We start from the raw sequence: 24,135 nt of genomic DNA on the forward strand, positions 1-24,135 counted from the left end.
TACAATAACAAAATGTAGTCGTCGTGTGCACTCGTTACGGTAACAAAATGTGTACGAATTTGTGGCTGTCAATGTCACTGTCAGAATGACTTTTAACGACACTTTATTAGTCGACGTTTGCACACATAACGGTAACAACATGTGGACGAATTTGTGGCTGTCATTGTCACTGTCAGAACGGTTTCTGACAGTGACATTGACAGAATTTGTACACACATGTGTAGGTCTGATTACCGAACTGCTCCTAAACCACTGTATCCGCAAATGACAATCTGAAATACGAAGGTTTCTCAAACTGTCTTGTGAAGTTGTGGACTGGTTGCTTTGAATCATTTAAATATGAGCGAATTAAATAATAATAAACGACGACGACCATTTAAGCACTCTTCGACATTTTATAGAAATGTGGGAAAGTTAAGAAAAGTGCAGAATGATAATACAAATAGATAAGCACTTTATAGTTACTTAATGTATTAAATATATAATTTTTATTCTTATTGATAAAAATGAAGTGTAGTGTTGCTTTACACAATAAAAGTAGGAATCAAATGAAATAGAGTATTTACTGTGATATTAATAGAATTTCTGTTGCGCAATGATAGTTTTTTTCAGTACAGATGCTGCTTTTTTTAACGCAGTAGTGCGAGCAAATCAAGCAATGATTCATTTCTTGTCTGGTCGAAACTCTTAGCTTAGATTTAGGTACTGAAAATCGTCGTACAATACACGTGCGAAAAGGACATTCACAACTCGTGTCGATTTAAAACACTCCCTTCGTTCGTGTATTAATTTATTGCTACTCGTATCGATTTTCCTCTTTTCCGCACTAGTATCTACAAGTATTTTGTTTGGGTTACAAAAAAAACACATTATTTACTCTACTACGTTTTATTTATGTCTCTTTAACATTACAAATTTGTAGACACTTATCTATACAAAAATCTTGACAAAAGAAGTACAGATCGCTGAAATGAATGTTGATAGTAATATTAATGAAGACTACTTCAACAAGTGTCAATTGTGAAATGCCGCACAATACTAGTTGCTCTATAGAAGACCATAATAATATGATCCCCGATCCTTTACAACCCAGCAGCTCGGTACGCACGTTACAATTTTTTTTTAATCTTCTTTAGTGAGGGCTGAAGAACTGAGTACGACGGCATATTTAATTGTTTATAAAGTTTGAGGATACCTGAAAAAAATGAATACAAGAAGCCATTCTGCTTTCGGTCACGCGTGTACGCTGCGACCATTTTGCGACCGTTTGTTGACCGTTTGGTGACCGTTTGGCGACTGTTTTTTACATGGAATATTACCATCTTAATCCATATTTTAACAACTTTATTGGTTTTCTAGGCATTATTTTTATTATTTCAGTATAGTATATGCACCATAGCACTAAAACTTCACCAATCAATATACATAACACGCAAACACCGAGTAGTCAATAATATTATTACTGGTTAAACTGAGGTAAATTGATGGCGCGTTGATAAATTTAGACTTATTTTATGAAATCACTCGAGCAATTTAATTGGCCATGGTAATTAGCCCACATTATATTACAAATGCAAACAATATTTATCTTTAACAAATTCTTACGCCATTACATTTTAATGTCAAATGATTTTATTTCTTTTTTACTTTGACGTCTCTGACAGTCGCCATTTGAAAAGAATGAAATGAACGAATGATTTTGGGAAAGTAGTCGCCAAACGGTAACAATGTGTGCACGCGTAGTGCACACTTCTGTCACTTTTGTGACCATTTGTGCCTGTTACCAATCGTCCCCATTTGGGTCGCCGCGACTAAACGTCGACCGTACTGCGACTAAGCATTGAGACCCGAAGACCTGTGTGTACACAAAATAGGAGGATTTGCGTAGGAACGGCGACCGATTATGGTTATATGGGACGCCGATGACAGCCTGTCACACGCGTGGTCAATGTGCGGTGTCCACGTCAGCCCGGAGTCGATCACGAATCCCAAGTATTTGGAGGAGTCCGTTTGGGGTACAGGAACGTTATCTGCTACTATATTAAGTGGTAGGTATTTTTTTCGCAACTTAAAGTGTACAATATTTGTTTTATTTACGTTGAGCAGCATACCGTTGGATGAGAACCACGAAGCCATTTGGTGCATCACTTGACATAACTTTAGTTTTAGAGAGTCTACATCTTCTGCGTTTACTATAAGACAAGTGTCGTCGGCAAAGATTACGTATTCCGGGATATCACAAGCTGTTGAAATATCATTCACCAGGAGGAGAAAAAGGTTGTTTCCCATTATGGAGCCTTGAGGGACCGCACAGCTTCCTATTGGATCGAGGTCAGATTTGGAACCGAGAACGTAGGTGCTCTGTTTGCGGTCACTCAGGAACGACGCTATGATATCATGTAATGAATCGCAGTTGTAATGAATCTTTCATTATTACTGTTTATTTTACGAAAGACAATTGATCCAAGTCATCATCCCCCATTTCAAAGAACGGAAACACACTTTTCACTCCCTCTGATGTTTCAAGTGTCCTTGGCCATAGAGTTCTTTCGTCTGCTCGTTCCTTTGTCGCTTACCGATCGCTCGTCACGCCAGATGGTGAAATTCCTAGGCTTTTCATGGCTCCTAAAGTTGTTTATGTGATGAGCTTAAAAACGAGTAACGTTTAATCGCGTTTATCGTGACACAACCACGCGCCTGTTACTGGGTACATTACCCTTCGGATATCAGAGTCCCTGGTGTTGATAATTTTCATTCAAAAGCTTAAGTTTCGCTTAAGAAAATGAAGCTTACCCGAAGTCCGAACCCTTTACGTACGCTAAATAAACGTACCTATAAAGAAAATTTATAGTTAAGTGCCCCCAACCAAACTGTTACTTACTAGTTTAATTTCCATGGCGTTTACACTATCGAGTGACGTATTCTATAACGTCAAAAATTCATAGCAGACGATCTGAAGTGATCTAATACGATACCACACATACAACATCGCCTAGCAACCGTCGTATCGCGATGCCCTGGCGGCACCGATACATTTCGTGCACTAGCCGTAATAGACGAGCATATCGTTGATTATCGCGTCGACAGCCAGTGTAGGCCTTGCCTCATTAACACTATCGTTTTTTTAATCTTTTCAATTGAATGTTGAAATTGGTCGAGTCAATAACCTTTTATTATTGTCCTGTACGTGATCTCGTTATTAAATCTAATTTGTGTTGTTTTTTAATAAATAATAATTCATAAGAGCTTTGTAATTAGGCCTGCATGAATAAAGATATTAGTAACATTAATAACTGAAGGATATTTAAATTAACATCAGAATCTGCATTCTTAAGAAAACAAACAGTGACATGCATCATGATAATATTGATACAACAGGCGATCTTGCCGAAAATTATGAAAATTACCTCTAGAATAGAATAGAATATAAATGAATGATGGTATATTTTTTTTTTTGCTAAGAATCATTGAACAGACACAATAGACAACTGGGCGTTAAGAAGGCCCTCACGCTCCATTGTTAGCACAGATTTCCTCACCAGCTCACCACTCAATTTGCTAAATTAGAACAAGTATGCCTTGAGCGTTTATTACGCCATAACACCTGTAATAGTCCTATGGTCTCGACGGAGTGCCGATAATGATCTATTGTTGATAATTGCTTCTCATTTTCCTTCTTGAGAACTATAGAATCTTTAACGAAAACATTATGTTTGTTAGCTACCCTAAGGGTGTCTGGAAGAGATCGCTTTTTAGCGTAACGTTTTTACAAATAAAGCATTAAAAAAAAAAAAGCGATAAGATCGCCTGTTGTTACCTAGTTATACTCTCACTCAACATTCTGTATATTATTACATGTAAAATGGTACAATCCATACTCCATACTAATATTATAAATGGGAAAGTGTGTGTGTCTGTTTGTTTGTCCGTCCTTCACGGCCAAACGGAGCGACTAATTGACGTGATTTTTTTAAGTGGAAGGGATGAAGAGTGACATAGGCTACTTTTTATCTCTTTCTAACGCGAGTAAAGCCGCGGGCAAAAGCTAGTAAATAATATTTACTTATGTTTTAATAGTGGCTTTCTCGCTTTAGCTTCAATTCGGAAAGTGAGTAAAAGTAACCGTAAATGTGCACTTGGAACCTTTTAGTTGCATGGTAGAGGAAATACAGGTTATTTACTTCATGTCACAGTAACCGGTATTGCTGCCATATTATATCAGACTGTGCTACTTACGCTACGTACGCATACCTAAATGTACATGTCATATTATTACTCGTATAACCATCCCGACGCGACAGTTGAGCGATGTATGCGCCGTTGTTGTATGCGATATTGAACGCACGCCACACATAAAAGATAGATAAATTATTACTGCAAGTCTCTTTTGAAAGAGAGTAATAAATATACTTTGGATTTGGATTAAATCAATTAACAAATTGATAATTTCCTATCGGGCAAATACCTAGATAAATAAACATTGGACTACGACCTAGTTCTGATAATAGATAAAAATGTTTTCAGAGATATAGATCGACGCTATGTATTAACTTTTTTTTTTTTTCTCCGTCATGGCTTTTACTCCTCGCTAATTTAAGCGGGGTGAATTCTGCCAATGTCGAGGTGAAGACTTTTGACTTTTTTTACGAGAGTGTTCGGTGAAATTTTGATAATGTTTTTGGAAGGATAGGTTGGGAAAATCAATGTATTAACTTGTTACCTAACTTCGACAATGCCAAAATAATGTAGGATATATAATCGGGTGTTTCATATTATAGTATCGCCAAAAATATTCAGCCGACTGATATCAAGGAGGTGCTCTAACCAAAAAATGTCTTATATAAGTACAACCTGTTTTCATTGATTTCTGTTAACTGTAAGGGAAAGTTCTTTAGGTCAATTACAATGAATTTCTCTGAGAAACTGGGGTCTCAACTCTGTTATCCAGTTATTATAGCGAGTTTAATGGTTCAAAAAGAGTACGACCTTTATAACTTTTCCTAATAGTATTATTTATTATGTTATGACACGTGCTGTCAGATACTGAACAACTTAATTGTCATTCTTATGGTTCTCTTTTAGGTACTTCTTAATTCAAAAAAAGCCAATAATACCTCGCATTTAACGAATATATTATCATCAGCATCTTCCTTGCGACTTGCTCTCCTGCTTTTATTTTTCACTTATTTTTTTGATAGAACAATCGATGAATAAACAATCATTGTTTCGAGAGCTATGAACGACTCCATAAACATTTCATTGAGCGTTGTCGCCTTTATGAGACTATTATGTTATAGACGGCAAAATAAGGCGCGAAATTCAAATTTTCTATGGGACAGAATTCCTTCGCCCCTACATTTTTTCAAAGTTGCCGCTTTTTTTTAGTGACGAGATTTGCTCGACCACGTATTATACATTGCTGGCTGTTGAGGGTACATACTGTTCTCTCGCACTGTGTAAAGGCACAGTATAGTAAAGAGTACTATCGTACAGTATGGCCACTCCCGCTCCCCGCTGAAAGTGCCGCCCACCCCCTCTCGGTTACCTCACAGTTACCGTCTGTCAAAAACACGAACAGTCGACCTGTCATATTTCACTCATACAAGCATTGTACGCGTTCACCTACACGAGCTAAGACTGTGTGCTAGGAATGCACCTCTTTCAATATATTTGATCGCCAGTGTCCGAGGTGTGGTAAAGGGGTAATATGGTCATGTATGAAGTCGGTGTATTTCCCCCAGGCGCCAGCGACGACGGCGCGGGGTGCGCGGTGGGGCTCGAGACGCTGCGGGCGCTGGCCGCCGCCCCCGCCCCGCACCCGCACGACGTCATCCTGCTGCTCAATGGAGCTGAAGAGAACATCATGCAGGTACAACTATACAAACTTAAAAGACAATAACTTTCACCTAGCCATTATTGAATCAGCTATGTCTGATCATAAGCAGATCTACTTCGAAGTCAAGAGATATCAGCCAGAGCCGCTGCAGAAAATCAAATATGAGAAAATAAACTACGATAATGTATGGAAAACAATGGAAAACTGTAACAACAAAAATGAAGAAAGTGATTATACTCTATTTGAAAAAAGACTCCTATCAAGCATAAATAAAAACAAAGAAACGAAAATCAAAATATTAAACCCACCAAGACAGGATTGGATTAATCAAGAGGTGATAAAGGAAATTAACTGTAGAAACATTGCATGGCAACGATTAAAACGAAACCCAGAGGACGAAGAATTGAAGCATGATTTTAAAAAGAAAAGAAACAAAGTGGCATATATTATTCAAGACATGAAAACAAAATACTATCATAAAGCTTTCGAGAACTGCAAAAATAACTCATCGAAGATGTGGAAACTTATAAACAGTCTAGCATCAAACAAATCGATAGATCGCTTAGCACCAGCAAAACTGGATTCTGGAACAGGAACTACATCTGACGTAAAAGAAATATGTGAAATTTTCAATAATTATTTTTCTAATATCGGCCCGTCGTTAGCAAATGCAATCCCTAAAAGTTTCAGTCAAAATACAGCATACACCTGTACTTCTAAGCTAAGTCCCTATAAATTGTTTAAATTTGAACCTGCTACTACTGACGAAATTTCCAAAATTATTGATAACCTCAATCCTAACACAAGTTCAGGACTAGACGGCCTAAATACAAAAACAATAAAGTATCTTAAGAACCTAATCCAAGAAAACCTAACAAATTGCATAAATAAAAGTCTTAACGAAGGTGTTTTTCCTGACAGCCTGAAACTAGCCAAAGTGTCACCAATCTATAAATCTGGTACCCAATCTGACCCAAATAACTATCGCCCGATTTCCGTTCTCCCAGTAATTTCAAAAGTATACGAAAAAGTCTTATATAACCGTATTAAAACATATTTGGACACTATACATTTTCTTCACGAAAAACAATACGGGTTTCAACCCCAATCAAACACCCTTTCGGCAACAATTGATATAGTAACAAGACTCAAAGTTAACATAGATAATAAGCAGATCGCATTGGGCGTTTTTATAGACTTAAAAAAAGCATTTGATACCGTCAGTCACAGCCTATTAGTACAAAAACTACGAGCAATTGGTATTGCTGGTACAGCATTAGATATACTTAAATCTTACCTCACAAATCGACGCCAAATAGTCAAAATACAAAATTATCAAAGCCAAGAAAAAGCCATATCGTGCGGTATCCCTCAAGGCTCAATTTTAGGACCGTTACTCTTTCTTATTTATATAAATAACCTAAACGAACTTAGCCTTAAAGGTGATGTTACACTATATGCAGACGATACTAGCCTCTTTTATTTTGGAAACTCAATCAGTACTGTTATAAACGATGCGCAAAATGATTTGGACCTATTAAATGTTTGGTTTCAGTCTAACTTATTAACAATCAACAGTTCAAAAACGAACTTTATCATATTTGCAGCAAAGAATAAAAAAATACCGGAATTTCCACCTCTTAAAATTAATAACGCAGTCATTCAGAAAGTAGACAAGGAGAAATATCTAGGATTAATACTGGACAAAAATTTAAATTGGAAGCCGCATATTGACAAAGTTAAATCTAAACTAACATCATTAACCGGAGCCTTGCGGAACTTTGCAAAAAATATTCCAACTCAAGTAAGGTACACCATATATAACTCACTTATAAAACCGCACATAGACTATTTAATTGAAGTATGGGGTACGGCGGCGAAAACTAACCTCCAAACTCTACAAATTGCGCAAAATAAACTTGTGAAAGTGCTATTTCAATATAATTATTTAACACGAACAGAAAACATTTATAGTGAAACGAAACTGTTTAACATAAATCAAACCTACATATACTATAATTGCCTATTAGTAAGAAAAATACTTAACAATGATATAAGAAGTCAATTAAATTTCACTAGAAAACACCATGTGCAAAAAATAAAATTACGTAATGCCAATGACTTAATTTTACGTCCGTCACGAACAAACTATGGACGTAAAAGTATTCTCTATGAAGGTGCTCAATTATTCAATAAACTGCCAAAAAATATTAAAGAAGCAAAATCAATGCCACATTTCAAATCCTTACTTAAAATTCATATTTTAAAACATGTCTAGATGGTTAGTTTATATAATTATAATACCGTTTACGTAAAAATATTTAATACGTGCCTTTAACGTAATTAACACAATTAAAATAAAACAAAATAACGATAAAATACCTATACTGCTACTCAAAAATATGATTTAAACAATATTGTTCTTAATATATGAATATAAAATCCAACTACGCTCAGCGTACGCATGCCGCATCTAGTAGTAGCCTTTCCGTGAACCAAATTGTAAACTTGTTTTGCATAGCGACTTGCGCGTTATCGACTCATTACCGGCGCCGCCCGCTTTGCGCGCGGCCTGTTAGAATAAGCATTATTTTGTATAACTACCTCTTTTAGTTAAGTTAAATTAAGTCATTAAGTTTCTTTGTGCGCTCTAAACTAAATTTATATATTGTTGTATACTAATCTCGTTAAGTGAATTGTATGTAATTCTTATGAGATTAAATGATCTTAAACCTAAAAAAAGAATGCCGAATGGAAATATAACGGCTTGTCGAAAAAAACAGTATGAAAATTTGTGAATGGCCCGAAAAGTTCGCGTGACGAGGCTCTTTAGAACATTGTCGAACAATAGACACATTATAGTACACAGGTAACAACAACACAGTTTACACAGTTCAACTTTATCTCGGTGCGGTACAAAGTCTACGGGCATTAGTGCCAAAACGATAAAACAGCCACGGGTGCTGTAAGTTCAAGGTTTTGTAAAGAAATGACAAATATCTTTCCATAAAATATAAATCGTCAAAAATTGCTAATCACTAGGTGTCGGGAACTTATCTTCAATTTATTTAAATAACAAAATTTTTAAATTATAAATGTACCTATATTTTTATTTTAAACTAAAACTTTTTGCTAATGTTTTTTTTTTCAAATCTAAAATACAATTGACAATGTTATACCACATATTATTTCAAAAACGACATATTATTATGTGCTCAATCGTATTCTCATAGCCTCCTTCAAGCGGTCAAACTTTGAATGACTATTTCGTGTCTGAGATATAATATTGTTATTATATTTGTGCAGGCTTCCCACGCGTTCATAACGACGCACAAGTGGGCGCCGTCGGTGCGGGCCTTCATCAACGTGGAGGCGTGCGGCGCCGGCGGCCGCGAGGTTCTGTTCCAAGCCGGCCCGCATGACCCCTGGATCATGGAGGTGCGTGCTCTCATCACCATCACCCCCCTTGTAACATGACCAATTGTCATTTGAAATTGTTCTGTTTTTCCGCAGGTGTACGCGTCGTCCGTCCCGCACCCGTTCGCGTCGTCTCTAGCGCAGGAGATCTTCGAGAGCGGGCTCATCCCGGCTGACACCGACTTCCGCGTGTTCCGGGACTTCGGCAACTTGTCCGGTGAGCCACTGTACCCTGTCCCCCTGTGTAGTGTGTGTAGCGTCCTCCTGTACCCTGTCCCCCTGTGGAGTGTGTGCAGTGTCTTCTTGGCGCACAATATCTTCGGGAGCGTGCTCATCCCGGCCGGCACCGAATTCCGCGTGTTGCGGGATTTCGGCAACATGTCCGGGTAGCCTTGGACTATAGGTACTGCTCAGTTAAATTATATCTGAAAACATCAAAAAATACTGTTTAATTCAATTAAATCTGAAAGCATCCAAAAATTATCTAGTTAAAAGTTTTCAAATGTAATTTCGATGTTTCTAGGATATTGCGTTGCCACCGTAGGGAAGTCTATGAGAAAATTAAGTAAAAATGGTGAAAGTTTGAAACAAACTTTTTGTCGACAGGCGTGGATTTGGCCTGGAGTGCTAACGGCTACGTGTACCACACGAGACTCGACACGGCGGATCGAGTGCCGCCCGCCACGCTACAGCGGACCGGCGACAACGTGCTCGCCCTGGTCACAGGTGCGTATCCTATCGTCAATCATAACATAATAACCTATTGACAGTTGTGGACAACAAGTGTCTCTGCTCCATTTTGTTTGACTTAACATAAGTGTATGTATTATAGGTATAGTGAAAAGCGGTCGGTTGTCGGGCGCGGTGGAGCGGGCGGGCGGGCAGCCCGTGTTCTTCGACTCGCTGGGCGTGGGGCTGGTGCTGCTGCGCGCGCACGCCGCACTGGCCGTGGCTGCGGCGGCCATCGCTGCTGCCTTGCTGAGGGTCAAGCTCCATGCTGGCGCCGCCAGAGACGAGCGTGAGTAGCACGTGGTGTAGACTAAAGATCCAGCCGGGTTGAAAATCAAGAGGACTGACCAAGGGCTGTCATTTTGCAGAGCAAATTGGTTCGGACGAGGCAAACGTGCCCGAACGAGTACGGAAGTTTTGCGCGCTCGTCGGGTCCACCGGCTAATCTGGTTTCCGAACATTAATTTGTTCCTTTTAAGGCCTGATTTAGACGGCGTGCGAACTCGCATGCGATTTTAGTTACATTGCGAACTGTTGAGGTTACATACAATTTTGCACAACCATCAAATACCGCACTGTAATAAAACTCATACGAGTGTAGGTGGTGGCGCATACGCGAGTTCTCGTACCGTTTAAATAAGCCCTTAAGTTTGTCGTTGTTCCCAGTATACATGAAGCCTTGGGAGTGGGTCCGCCTGGTGGTGACCGCCGCGGCGCTGGGCGTGGTGGGCGCGCTGTGCGGGGCGGGCTGGGCCGCGGCGTCGGGCGCCGCCGTGCACGTCGCGGCGCCGCTCGCCTTCTACAGCTCGCCCTGGCTGCTCGCGCCGCTCTACACGCTGCCCGGTACGCTGTCCATACTGCCCCCCCCCCGCCCACCGCCGCCGTGCACGTCGCGGCGCCGCTCGCCTTCTACAGCTCGCCCTGGCTGCTCGCGCCGCTCTACACGCTGCCCGGTACGCTGTCCATACTGCCCCCCCCCCCCCCGCCCACCGCCGCCGTGCACGTCGCGGCGCCGCTCGCCTTCTACAGCTCGCCCTGGCTGCTCGCGCCGCTCTACACGCTGCCCGGTACGCTGTCCATACTGACCCCCCCCCCCCCCCCGCCCACCGCCGCCGTGCACGTCGCGGCGCCGCTCGCCTTCTACAGCTCGCCCTGGCTGCTCGCGCCGCTCTACACGCTGCCCGGTACGCTGTCCATACTGACCCCCCCCCCACCGCCGCCGTGCACGTCGCGGCGCCGCTCGCCTTCTACAGCTCGCCCTGGCTGCTCGCGCCGCTCTACACGCTGCCCGGTACGCTGTCCATACTGACCCCCCCCCCCGCCCACCGCCGCCGTGCACGTCGCGGCGCCGCTCGCCTTCTACAGCTCGCCCTGGCTGCTCGCGCCGCTCTACACGCTGCCCGGTACGCTGTCCATACTGCCCGCCCCCGTCCCCACCCACCGCCATCCTGCACCATCCCCGAAAACCTATACGACGACACCCATGACGACTTTTATGACAAAGTTAATATTCGCCATCTTGGATTCCAAATTGGTTATCCATTTTAAAATCAGCATCCTGGAAACCCATGTTACGACATCCGAGACTGAAACTAACCTTCGGCGTTTTTAGAACGGGGGCGTTGTCCCTGTCGTCTCGGTGAATGTGTGAAAGAAAATTGTAAATTTTTTAACTTATTTTACCCTTCTATTTTATAGCGATAGCGGTGTCGTGGCTGGCGACGTTAAGACTGACTCGAAACGTAGCGCCGACTCTGAGAGGCTGGGCGCGCGCGCGGCTCGCGGGCGACGCGCTCAGTGTGTGGTGGGCCTTAGCTCTGCTGCTGTGTACGCTGGCAGCCTTGCGCTCGGGGTGAGGATGAGGTGTTTCGCAGTTAATGTGTGTACACAATTTAATTCATTCTCTTTGCGAAGAGGGTAGAAGAGATTTCGTTAAGTTTGAAGTCGCTTTACTCAAATTGCGATTACAAAAGTCGTTGCATTTTCAGATTTATACCAGCGCTGTGGACCATCGGGCTGTCGGCTAGCGGCATCGTGGCGTACCTGCTGCGGCTGCGCGGCGGCGCGGCGCTGCTGTGCGGCAGCGCGGGGGCGTGGCTGCCGGCGCTGCAGACCGGCTACGTGGCGCTCGACGCGCTCGCCATGCTGGTGCCCATCATGGGCCGCGCCGGGCCCCTCCCTCACGACGTCAGTCACTCACGCTTTATAGAGAAACTATCTCACTCAGACCTATCTGTCTAGTCCCATAATATAGCTTACAAAATCTGCTACAAGTTGTACATCAAGAAAATGCGCCGGAAATAAGAAAATGACGTTGTCGTTAATTTTCAAAAATTTTATATCTCACTATACTTACAGATTGTTGTTGTAAATTGAGAAGTTTTTCTCGACCGCACTATGTGGTATCTACAGGGCAGTTGCACTGCAGACTCGTAAGACGTGCGTTGGTCTCGCAGATAGTGATGGGCGCGCTGTCGTCTGCGCTGGCGCTGGCGGCGTGCTCGTGGCTGCTGCCGCTGCTGGTGGTGGCGCGGCGCCCGCGGCGGCTGGCGGCGGCGCTGCTGCTGCTGCAGGCGGCCGCCGCGGCTGCCGTGCTGCTGACGCCGCTGGGGGACCCCTACAGGTGTGTACTAGTGCACTAGCGCTGGCGGCGTGCTCGTGGCTGCTGCCGCTGCTGGTGGTGGCGGCGCTGCTGCTGCTGCAGGCGGCCGCCGCGGCTGCCGTGCTGCTGACGCCGCTGGGGGACCCCTACAGGTGTGTACTAGTGCACTAGCGCTGGCGGCGTGCTCGTGGCTGCTGCCGCTGCTGGTGGTGGCGGCGCTGCTGCTGCTGCAGGCGGCCGCCGCGGCTGCCGTGCTGCTGACGCCGCTGGGGGACCCCTACAGGTGTGTACACTGGCGATACTTTGTACAAATGTTCGGTTAAAACTCCTTGAATCCGTCAGATGTCATTTCATAAAATATCCCACTTTGTTGCTTAACATTAGGACGAGATTTGCTTGTTTCTTTACTAAGATAACCTTGACTAAGGCACTGGTCCCACCGCGAGCTAGTAAGCTATGAGCTATCGGCTATAAAAACGAACAAAACTCGCCCAGCGGTGAGCTATCAAAATCGCCGTGTCTCTTTTATTTGCACGGGAGTGCTTATCTTTTGTTCGTTTTTATAGCCGATAGCTCATAGCTTACTAGCTCGCGATGGGACCAGTGCCTAAAGCGTCCTTACTACTGCTAAGATAATAAACTGGTAGTCTAATAAGTAATTATTGTATAACTGTGTGTTGTATAGTCCGACGCGGCCGCAGCGGCTGATGGTATTCCACACGCGACGCGAGGACCATGTGACGGGCGAGCAGCAGGACCTGTACTGGACGCCCGACCTCGACGCCAACTCGCCGCACTCGCTCGACCCCTACGGTACGTGTGTGAGTGTGTGTGTGTGTTCCACACGCGGCGCATGGACCACGCGACGGGCGAGCAGCAGGACCTGTACTGGACGCCCGACCTCGACGCCAACTCGCCGCACTCGCTCGACCCCTACGGTACGTGTGTGAGTGTGTGTGTGTGTGTGTTCCACACGCGGCGCATGGACCACGCGACGGGCGAGCAGCAGGACCTGTACTGGACGCCCGACCTCGACGCCAACTCGCCGCACTCGCTCGACCCCTACGGTACGTGTGTGAGTGTGTGTGTGTGTGTTCCACACGCGGCGCATGGACCACGCGACGGGCGAGCAGCAGGACCTGTACTGGACGCCCGACCTCGACGCCAACTCGCCGCACTCGCTCGACCCCTACGGTACGTGTGTGAGTGTGTGTGTGTGTTCCACACGCGGCGCATGGACCACGCGACGGGCGAGCAGCAGGACCTGTACTGGACGCCCGACCTCGACGCCAACTCGCCGCACTCGCTCGACCCCTACGGTACGTGTGTGCACGTGACTGTCAGTGGCATGATGCAGGGTGGGGGGTGTTTGCCTGGACTGAGTACCTTCGCTCCCGTGGGCTGAACCGTAGGCGTTTGTGCAGGCTGGATTGGGACTTTGGCGGGTCCCGTTGTCTCGGGGTGTGCGCCGGGGTTTAGAGACAAGGGTTTGGTGGTCTTTGTATAAAAATATTATTTATACAGGATTTTGGGAATCGAAATTAAGCTATGTGTTTTTTGCGTAAGTACGGTGATATAATATTATAGTATGTCCGCAGTGTCGGCGTTCAGAGCGGCCGTGCCCACGTCAGCTGAGGAGTGCGCGCGCTGGGTGTACTGCGGCGCGCCCTTCTACCTGCCCGCGCTGTCGGTGGTGCCGCGCGGACACAGCGCGCCCGCGCCCGAGCCGCCGCGCACGAGGCTAGATGTGCAGCTGCGGCTGGAGGGGCGCCCGCCCGTGCTGGCCATGAACCTCACCGGGCCCTCGCACGTGGTGAGTTTAAGACGGACCAATAGGCGTAGCGCACCAAAACCACATGATGGACCACAGTACGGAAAGAACGGCGACGGATTGTGAAAATTGCAACTGGTCCCGATATAACGCCACACGATCTTTTTAAAAGGGTATAACAAAAAAGTAATTTAATTACATCTCTTTTTAAGATAGTTTTATTCTTTTACTGCACCTGAACTGCACTCGACGCTTGTAACAACATGAGCAGAAATAGTATATTACATCAGAGGCCGGGAAAATGAGGATTTCCGGCCAAGTGGGTATATACGGCCGAGCGAGCGTGCGAGCGAGGCCGGATAGGGATACGTGGCCGGGAATCCGTTTTCACGCCGAGGCATGTATAGTGCTTTTCTCAAACATACAATGAAATAAAAAAAAATGCTCTAAAGGACAATACTTTATAAAAAAAAGTTACTTTGCAGGCCTAGGCCTGAAAAATAATATGAAATCCCTTTACAGTCCTCTCGAGTTGTTGCGCCCAAAAAGCGATACTTCCCAGCCCATTTTAAGGAACGTAAAGACAATATTTCATTGCATGTTTGAGAAAATGTATTTCCCCTGTAGGTGGTAATCGTGTCCCCCGCGGAAGGCGTGCGAGTGTCCCGCTACTCGGCTAGCGGCGCGGGCGGCGGCGCCCCGCGGCCGGCGCGGCGCTGGGGCGAGCGGGAGACGTACTTCTTCGCGCTGCACGACGCGCGCGCGCCGCAACCCTGGCGGCTCGCCTTCCACTTACAGGTACCTTACCTACCTCTTACATCTCCTACCATTAACCTAATAACACTTCTCTAACAACCTAACGTCTGTACGACAGAATAGTGCGAGTGAGTACATGCTCTCGATAAAATAGCCAGTAGCCGGATCCACACGGAGCTAGGCGATTGCCTCGCGGCAGACGTGCTATATACACGTGCCTCGGCGTAAGTAGGGCGCGCGTTTTGCTCGGCCGAACGACTCGCCTCGACCGAGGCATGTCTATATATTGGACGTTTACCGCACCGGCGATGTGGATCCGGCTACTGAGTAAGGATTTTACTGACAGTATGTCGTTACTCCCACTGTTGTGACACATTTGTTGCAGCTGGAAGCGGGCGCGCCGCCGCCTACGGCCGCGTGGGTGGCCGTGTCGGCGGCGGGGCACAGCCAGGCGGGGCCGCGCAAGGAGTCGGGCGCCCTGCGCGCGCTGCTGGCCGCGCTGCCGCCGCACGCCGCGCCCGCCGCCACCGGCTGGGGCGTGCATCTGCACCTCTACACGCTCTAGTCCGCTGTCGTGGCACGATGACGACACGTCAAACTGACAGATATAATTATATCAGAATAGATAGTATTAATCTCGAAGCATAACAATACTAGAGAGCGGACGAGCCGCCGGCGGGTACGTCGCAGATGATCTCATTGAGCACGCGGTTGTCGCGTGCGTGAGTGATGCCGGGCTCGCTAGTCGTTCGCAAGTACACACACATGGAAGTGATGCGCGTGTATTGCGCAATAGGAGCGTCCACCTACAAGTGTGTAGATTCAAAAACTGGCGACAGGATTCAATATTCGTGCTGCATGTCCGATTTCCTTTCTTCCTAAGATATCTGTGGTATCAAATCTAAATTTTCCTTAACATTCCTCGCTGATATTGACTTGACTGTGCCAATGTGAGACTATTTTGACCGGCTAACTGGAAGGAGTGGAAGGTGATGGCAATCGCTTTCGTAAAACTAGTGCCTGCGCCTTATCTTGAATGGGATTAGTTGTCAAAGTGGACCCCGGGCTCCCATGAGCCGTGACAAATGGCGGGATAACGCTAGAAGGCTGATGATAACTAAGGATCGCCATCTTCCTAGCAAATTGGCTCGGGCGATGCAAGCTTGCGCGCACGGGCTCAGGCGTGTCCGCGCAAGGCAGTTGCCTCGCGAGGCTGCTCGGTCAGTGTCGACCCAGCGTAGGCTATCATTCAGAAAATATTGACACTTGTACATTTTCACCCGAGTTAATAGTTCGATGGATAAAAATACGGTAGCAGGATATTTACGTACAGTAAGGGTACCTACGAGAATTATATAACATATTTTATCGCCTTAAATTACAAAATTCTTAATGTTTTCCTTCTAACAAAAAAGTATATATGTTTAGGTGATATTTTAAATTATTAGTAATATTTATTTGGTACACCCAGTATTAGATGGGCAGTATTAAAATTTTATTTATTTCGTACATAATGATTGATAAATCAAAATTGGTCATGTACAAAATCACGCGTTTTTATTCTATGTCTAAGTAACGATGCAATAAAATTTTAGTTTTACGAATTTTTGGATAAATCTCTGCCCATTTAGATCGACGTCTCAGTCGCTTCTTTCCGCCATTGCCCCCGCGGACAACATTTCCATCTCTATCACTTAGATGGCTGGCAGTCCTCAACTGTGCGTTTCTCTAGAAACTTCCTGCCCCGCAACGCGCACAGCTAAACTGTGAAATGAACTGTCGTCTGCGGTATTTTCGGTCCGGTACGACTTTCAAACATACAAGAAAAGAGCGTAACACAACGTAGACCATCTTAAAAGCCGGCAACGCAACTCCGAACCATCTGGTGTTTCGGGTATCCATGGGCAGCAGTGATCGCTTACCAACAGGCGACCTGTTTTCTCGTTTGCCTGGTATCACATAAATAAAATGGTAATAGAACACAGGACATTGTCACGTTACATTTGTAATTATCTTCATTTCTGATTGATAGTTGCGGTGCGCACTATCATATCACAATAGCGGAAATTATAATTGTTGTATAAGTATAATTGAATCGGCCTATCACGTCCCACCACGCCCCTACCGTGCCTCGCAGCGTTTACTTCACGATAACAAAATATTGACGCGGGCAACATTCGCGGCTAAAGCTCGAGTGACAGTTCGCATCTGACGTTTCTCACCTGTCAGTTGGGCGGCTTCTACTGTGCTTTGTGCAGCCTTTACTGTATAAAGTGTAAATAAAACTATTAAAATGATTGTTAGAATATCGTTACTGTGTCTATTAGTATTAATATCGTCCACAAACTGTGATAGAGACGTCGAAGTCCGTTCAGAAGAAGATGTCGGCGTAAAATACGCAAATCGTTGCGAAGTTTGCAAGATTCTAACCACCGAGCTGCAAGCGAGGCTCGAGGAGACCGGCAAAGTGCACGATGTCATCGAGATCGGATACTCTCTCGACGACGTGCAGCCCAAGAAGAGAACTAAATATGAAAAGTCCGAGTTGAGATTGATAGAATCCCTCGAAGGAGTCTGCGACAGGATTCTAGAGTACAACATGCACAAAGAGCGCGAAGACAGCACCCGGTTCGCTAAAGGCATGAGCCAGACGTTCAAAACTCTCCACGGGTTGGTAGACAAGGGTGTGAAGGTGGATCTAGGTATTCCCCTGGAGCTGTGGGACAAGCCGTCGGCGGAGATCACGCACATGAAGAGCCAGTGCGAGAGCCTTCTGGAGGAGAACGAGAGCGTGGTGGAGGACTGGTACTGGAACCACCAGGGCTCCGTCCAGCTCATGCACTACCTCTGCACCAAACATGCCTTGCGAGGGACCGATGACTCTTGCCTCTACGAGAAAGTGATGGAGAAAAACACTAAAGGAGACAAGTCTGAACTTTGATTGTAATTTTTTTATATATAGTAAAATTGATCAACTAATATTTTTTTAGAATAAATTGTAAGTTTTTATTTCAGTGTTTTATTTTGCTTTATTTGCCTGATTACAGATACAATTTTTTGAGATGCTTTATGATAGTTTGAATGTTAGCATTTCTGAACTGACTGTATTCATTCAATGAATTTATCACATTTTGATTTTAAGTGACTAGGGCAAAACTTGTCAGTGTGGCTCATTTTGTAAGGAAACTGGGTGCTCGTTGGATATTAGGTGGTAATGTGTTAATATACAGAGACCTCCGCATCCAATCAACTGTCTTTAACATTTACTATGATATTATTCTTCAGGACAGTATTTAGTTGTAGTTAGTATGAAACTGAGGCACCAGTTCTGATAGGAGGGAGGATGTAGGTGGAATAGATAATAATTGCTCTGCTGCTTACATTCATGACCAGAAGAAAAGTTTTGTTGTTCAATCAATCAATCAATCAAAATATTTATTCGTAATAAACTTAAAACTACACAATATGCAAAAAAACAGTATTACTAAAACTACAAACGTACAAGGGATTAATAAGTTGACCTTTAGTTTGAGATAATGTGAGTGTGGGTAGTAAATTTAATCTACATTTTGAGTGAGTGTCTTTACGTCTAACAAGACTATTTTTGTTTTATATTTATTAATTTTTATTTACTTTTGTGTTTTATAGTAATCTTTAATTATTGTTGTACAATTTTATTTTATTTAGCATTCAATTCACTTGGGAAATATGACACGTAGATAGGTAGTTAAGATAGGGTAAAATAATATCAGTTCATAATGACATTAGGGTTTAGGATATTACAAATATGTACTCTATAAGATACCTATTGTGGTATAAGTAATTCACCAACACAGCAATAATTTTGTGAGACCTATACATAGTCAAGTTTATACTAGCTAATAGTTATTGGCTTAAACACAAGTGGCCTGTTCGTTCCCTTTTCCAGTTTTGGAACACTAGAATGTAATAAATAGCCTAAGATATGACTCTCGCTTACGTGTTTTATTTCAATTAATTAATGTATTCTCATGAAAAAAATATCAACCACCTTTGTGGTGATAAAACTGATAAATGATAGAAGCAGTTTTTGTGTTTAACAAATAATCTCTTTATAATTATAGCATTACCAAAATACTGCCTTAGCATTCTTTGACTTAATATTCAGGATATCAATACCTGTAGGTACACAGAAAGACATTTGTTAAGTCACTATATGTACATATGGCTTTTTAATAAATGCATTTTATGCATTATAAAATGTTATTGAATAAAGTTAAATAAAGATAATCATAATCTTGTTTTATTTGTTAAACAGTTACATGAATCATAAACTTATTAGCATAGCTGGGCATTAACTCGTTAATCCGTTAATCGTTAATTAACGAAGTTAACATTTTGGTTAACGAATTAACTTTTAAGTTAACTTTAAAAAATGTTAACGGATTCGTTAACTTCCGTTAAATTTCTTCGAGTCCGTTAATCGTTAATCCAGTTCCGCACGCGCCGAGTAAAACTTGCTCTGACCGCTACTGTAAAAGCCCGGAGTAAGGCGAAACCTAGGATTTTCACGTAAATTCACAGTCTACAGACAAATTGGTGCCTTTGGATCACTTGTTCGAGACCTGCTAAAGTTTATTCGTCCTACTGCACCCATCACTAACTGCGAAATAGAATGTAAATCATCAGGCATGACACACAAATCGCGCAACCAACGTATCAAGCCAAAGTGCAGAGTTCGGCGGGCCGCGCTATCTACCAAGTTACCGTGGATCACAACATTCACAACTTCGATTAGAGGTGTCTCAATCCGAGGAACCTACGCACCATCACTACGACCGCATGATTGACCCAATAAAACATATAAAACCTAGAATTTACCGAACCAACGTCGATATAAGTCCAAAGAGAAAAATATTGATTAACATTTTGCTTTTACCAATTGGCAGCTGGGATGTTTCAAAATATTTTGGCGAACTTCGGGCTTTTATAGTAACATATAAACTTACGCAAATTTGCGTATAGTATTTATACTAAATATGTAGTTGAGTAGAGTTTTTTTATAGCGATTAACGGATTATCGATTAACTTTAACTTCCGTTAAATTTGTTGAAATGTATCGCTTTAACGATTAACGAAGTTAACTTTTATAGTAACGGATTAGCGATTATCGAAGTTAACTATTTGATTAACGGTGCCCAGCTCTGCTTATTAGTTATCACCTTGGAATCCTTGGATCGAGGTTTACGCTCACTAGATGGCGCTGTATGGACATTCCTCTTATTGTACAAAGTACTTGACATACATATGAGTGAGGCAGATTTCACGTGCAAGTTACGCCGTGGCTTGCGTGGGCGACGGCGATGCGACGCATACGAAATCAAACCTTATCGATATGGAAGTATGAGACGCGACGGCGACGGTCGCGACCGTCGCCCACCAAGCGCGGATCCAGCTTCGTGCCCAGGGGGGGGGGTCACGTGGTAAAGGCCCAAGCCCCAGAGGGAGGGTCACGTGGTCTATTTGTATGGCCAACCTAGGCTTCAGGGGGGGGTCATGACCCCCATGACCCCCCCCTGGATCCGCGCATGTCGCCCACGCAAGACACGGCGTTACACTTCTGGAGTTGCAAGCGTCTGACGCATGCGCGGATTCAGGGGGGGGGGGGTCATGACCTGAGTTGGCCATACAAATAAACCACGTGACCCCCCCCTGGGGCCCCGGGCCTTTACCACGTGACCCCACCCCTGGGTACGAAGCTGGATCCGCGCTTGGTCTGACGTATGCTTTTTTTTTTATACAACGTCGGTGGCAAACAAGTATACGGTCCGCCTGATGTAAAGCGGTCACCGTAACCTATGGACGCCTGCAACTCAGTGTCACATGCGCGTTGCCACCCCATTAGAAACTTGTACACTCCCTTTTGCTGTGTTAAGTACAATGCTTGTTTGCCACCATGTGGTATAAATTTTTTTTTAACCTATATAGGCATCTACATCTCATTTCTATGTACAGTATTGCTGTCAAGACCTCACTTAGACGTTTCAGGGCTCTACAGAGAGGGTAGTGAAGTAAAAAGCGTGTAACATGTAAGTTGTTTATTGATTGTTATGATGACACGAGGCAACTAACACCGAGGCCGGCCGAGCCGGCGGATAACTACCGCCACCGCCACTGCGGCGCCGGGCCCTTTTCATCCACTTTGTGGCTTTCCATCTCTGAAGGATTCTTATGCTTCATGGGTCTTTTTTTCTGAATTTCTGTTGCAATTTCACATGGACCTTATTGTTGTTACACTTGATGTGAAGATGCCATTCTGTATAAGGCATTAGGACCCTTCTGTATGGAAGGCCTCATATTACTTCGTAATGATGGGAATTCAATTACAGGCGAGTCAGTCGTACAATCTGTTAATTATAAGTAATCTCTAAATTTCGCTTGTCTTCGGAAATTCTTTCATCACATTTAGGGACTAAATATGTAGTTCCCTTGTCGTCAACACTCTGTCGATAACTCGATTGTAGATGGCGCTGTAAAGCGTTATTCATTAGAAATTACATTATTTTGAAATGCTTGTTGTTACCACACAAAAATCGAGCCTGTCGGATACATTCTTCATTTGATAAGTAGTTGAGGTCAAAAAATGTATGAAAAGTGAGCCAACTACAGTAAACTTTATACATAACATTTTGGCTATTAGTTTAGCCAACAGTGCCATCTACTTCAGCTGTATTGACAAAAACTTGTCTCGCTGATCTCTTTTGAATTAGTGTATTGGATATTTTATGATGGCACCGGCGCCGCGCTGCTCATTCAACAAGGTAAGACTAACTATAATATATTTACACGTAAACCTCAGACGATTAGATCCTACTCGTACGACGCATTCTCAACAATTACAAGTAACGGATGTCGGAGGAGTGCGGGTGGCCCGAGCTGGGAACATCTTTAGGATCTTTACACGTCATAAACAAGTCGAAAACTTGAGAAAATGGCCATTGAAGTCAGCTGTTCGTTTGTTAATGACTTATTACGGTTTAGTATTATTATAATTTATAATGACCTACGGTTTAGTATTTAGGGTCAAAATCCGACTGTTCCTATTTCTGTCCCGCTTTTTTCGTTACACCTAAAGATGTTCCCAACAGCATCGGGAACGACGTCTTTATACTACAACCTAAGAGTTATTTATTGTAGAACAGTTGCAAAATCTAAAAAGCTAGTTTAACAGTTTTTTACAATAGATGGCGCTGTAAGATGCTTATCTGTGGTAGCTCGATGCCGAAATGGACAGTACAGGCCACGTAGCCGAATGGCATTTTTGCGACGCGAAACGAAATCTCTAGCTCTGTCGCGCCAATACGCAAGAGCGATAGAGACAGATAGCTACGAAAGAGATATTTTCGTGAGCGTTTGTGCATTCGGCTATGCACACAGGAATGCAATTTGAGTTGAAAGATATCGTCCTTGGACCCAGATTTGTGCAGTTTTTAATTTGTTAGGTACTTTATTTTGTTAGTTTACTACAAAGAACTGTCTTTTAAGGGGACTCAGGACCACTTGACAGCTTAACTACCATCAGACAGAGAGGGTGCTTGTTTGCCACCAACGTTTTATAAAAACTGTACTGTCAAATGACCACTTTCTACAACTATTCTTACAGCGCCATCTACCGCTGCCAAGTTCAATTTTTTGTATCTGCAACTCGTCTACAAGTGAACAACTCTAGCGATGACCATACACGGCTCCCTTTGGCATCGTCCACAAAACGCTCTTTGGTTTCTTACGGCCAGCGTCGGGTCGCGCTACGAGCAACATTACCAACGTCACGGACGCTAGAGTAAACCAAGCTAAGTTGGCAGCGATTCTGAGCCATAACATAATATCATCGAAGTATGAAGTTTTAAATAACACTTGCACTGGCCATGCTAACATAATCGCTGCTAACTTAGGTTGGGCTAATAGTTCTGTTGTGCACAATTACCAATGAGTCCAGAAGACAATTTGGAATAGGTATTAATATCATCTGAAGTCCTTAAAGTAATTGGTCACTAATAAGCATTAAAACAACATTGCTTGACAGGACCATTGAGTCAAAACAAGAGGTCTTGTATATATTTTAGTGGCTATTCAATTTTTATCTTTTTTATATGAAATATTTTTCAATTTGAAAAATATTTTTACCGTCCATTATTGCTTGCCGAACTACAGTAGTATCCTTAGTGAGAGCGCATCTTATTTGATTCAAAACCTCTTTCGGCTGTTTAAACCACCGAATCATACTTATAGTTGACGGTTTCTACAAAAACTTTGTAGAAACCGTCAATTTGGTCATCTTAGACTATTTTCACATTATCCGATCCGATATCGGGTGTAGGGAGGATGTCAGAGGATTGTATGATGTGAAAACGCACTTACCCTGGATTATTATTTAAAGCACCTGCATTTTTTTTAAATCGCGTTATTTCGAATTACTACTAGAAGAAACAAGTCTCTCAAGATTGTTCTTTATATGTATTTCGTAACCCTTCTTTGTAAACCTTTGCTTAACGATGGAAGGAACGATTTTCTTTTTCAGGTCTAAAATAAATACCCTTGTTTTGACTATCTTAGCATTTGAAGGTAATCCTGCCTGGAAACCGGACGCTGACCATATAAGGGCTTAAGGACTGTATCGATAAGTATAAGGACAAAACAAACCTCGTCTAAATGTTGACATGTGCATAATTTTATATTATTATGTTCCGAGAGTATGATCTGAAGGTATTGGTAAGCACTATTTGATATAAGAAGGTCTAATTTTTATTTTATTTTAGAGACTTTATGGTACTTTCATTAAGGTCTAGCAAATAAATTTCGGAGAATATTTCAATGACTGTTTGTACGATTTCAACAAACAAAGGTTAATATGCTGCCAAAATATATTCTTTAAGAGTCCTCTTCATGGTTTTTCAATTGGGTACTTGCAGAATAAATGCGGTGAATTTATATAATTAAAAAAAACGCTATTTTGAGCAACGTTCCGGATTGTCGTAAATTTTTGAT

At 43.3% G+C, this 24,135-nt stretch overlaps 2 protein-coding genes across 4 annotated transcripts in view; both read left to right on the plus strand.

Moving 5' to 3' along the window:
* LOC125234459 (endoplasmic reticulum metallopeptidase 1-like) overlaps positions 1-16,484 on the plus strand; it is a 32,338-nt gene extending 15,854 nt beyond the window's left edge. For all 3 annotated transcript variants that reach the window (XM_048140710.1, XM_048140711.1, XM_048140712.1), the window contains exons 5-17: positions 5,742-5,869; positions 9,143-9,274; positions 9,350-9,470; positions 9,860-9,979; positions 10,086-10,271; positions 10,649-10,825; positions 11,681-11,834; positions 11,971-12,169; positions 12,439-12,605; positions 13,270-13,397; positions 14,183-14,397; positions 14,983-15,153; positions 15,497-16,484. In XM_048140710.1, the coding sequence (XP_047996667.1) occupies positions 5,742-5,869; positions 9,143-9,274; positions 9,350-9,470; positions 9,860-9,979; positions 10,086-10,271; positions 10,649-10,825; positions 11,681-11,834; positions 11,971-12,169; positions 12,439-12,605; positions 13,270-13,397; positions 14,183-14,397; positions 14,983-15,153; positions 15,497-15,676 (2,078 nt within the window). In that variant the 3' untranslated portion in view covers positions 15,677-16,484. The remainder of the gene's footprint in view (positions 1-5,741; positions 5,870-9,142; positions 9,275-9,349; positions 9,471-9,859; positions 9,980-10,085; positions 10,272-10,648; positions 10,826-11,680; positions 11,835-11,970; positions 12,170-12,438; positions 12,606-13,269; positions 13,398-14,182; positions 14,398-14,982; positions 15,154-15,496) is intronic.
* A 196-nt stretch (positions 16,485-16,680) lies between these two features.
* Positions 16,681-19,085, plus strand: LOC125234460 (protein canopy homolog 4). The gene has a single exon (XM_048140713.1). It carries the CDS (start codon positions 17,405-17,407, stop codon positions 18,050-18,052), a length of 648 nt encoding a protein of 215 aa, XP_047996670.1. The 5' UTR covers positions 16,681-17,404; the 3' UTR covers positions 18,053-19,085.
* The last annotated feature ends 5,050 nt before the right edge of the window (positions 19,086-24,135 follow it).

Source organism: Leguminivora glycinivorella, chromosome 16, assembly GCF_023078275.1.
Source record: "Leguminivora glycinivorella isolate SPB_JAAS2020 chromosome 16, LegGlyc_1.1, whole genome shotgun sequence".
NCBI classification, from domain to species: Eukaryota; Metazoa; Arthropoda; class Insecta; order Lepidoptera; family Tortricidae; genus Leguminivora; species Leguminivora glycinivorella.

What these genes read in the sequence shown, in the direction of transcription:
- LOC125234460 (XM_048140713.1), top strand. Translation starts at nt 17,405, where the DNA reads ATGATTGTTAGAATATCGTTACTGTGTCTATTAGTATTAATATCGTCC.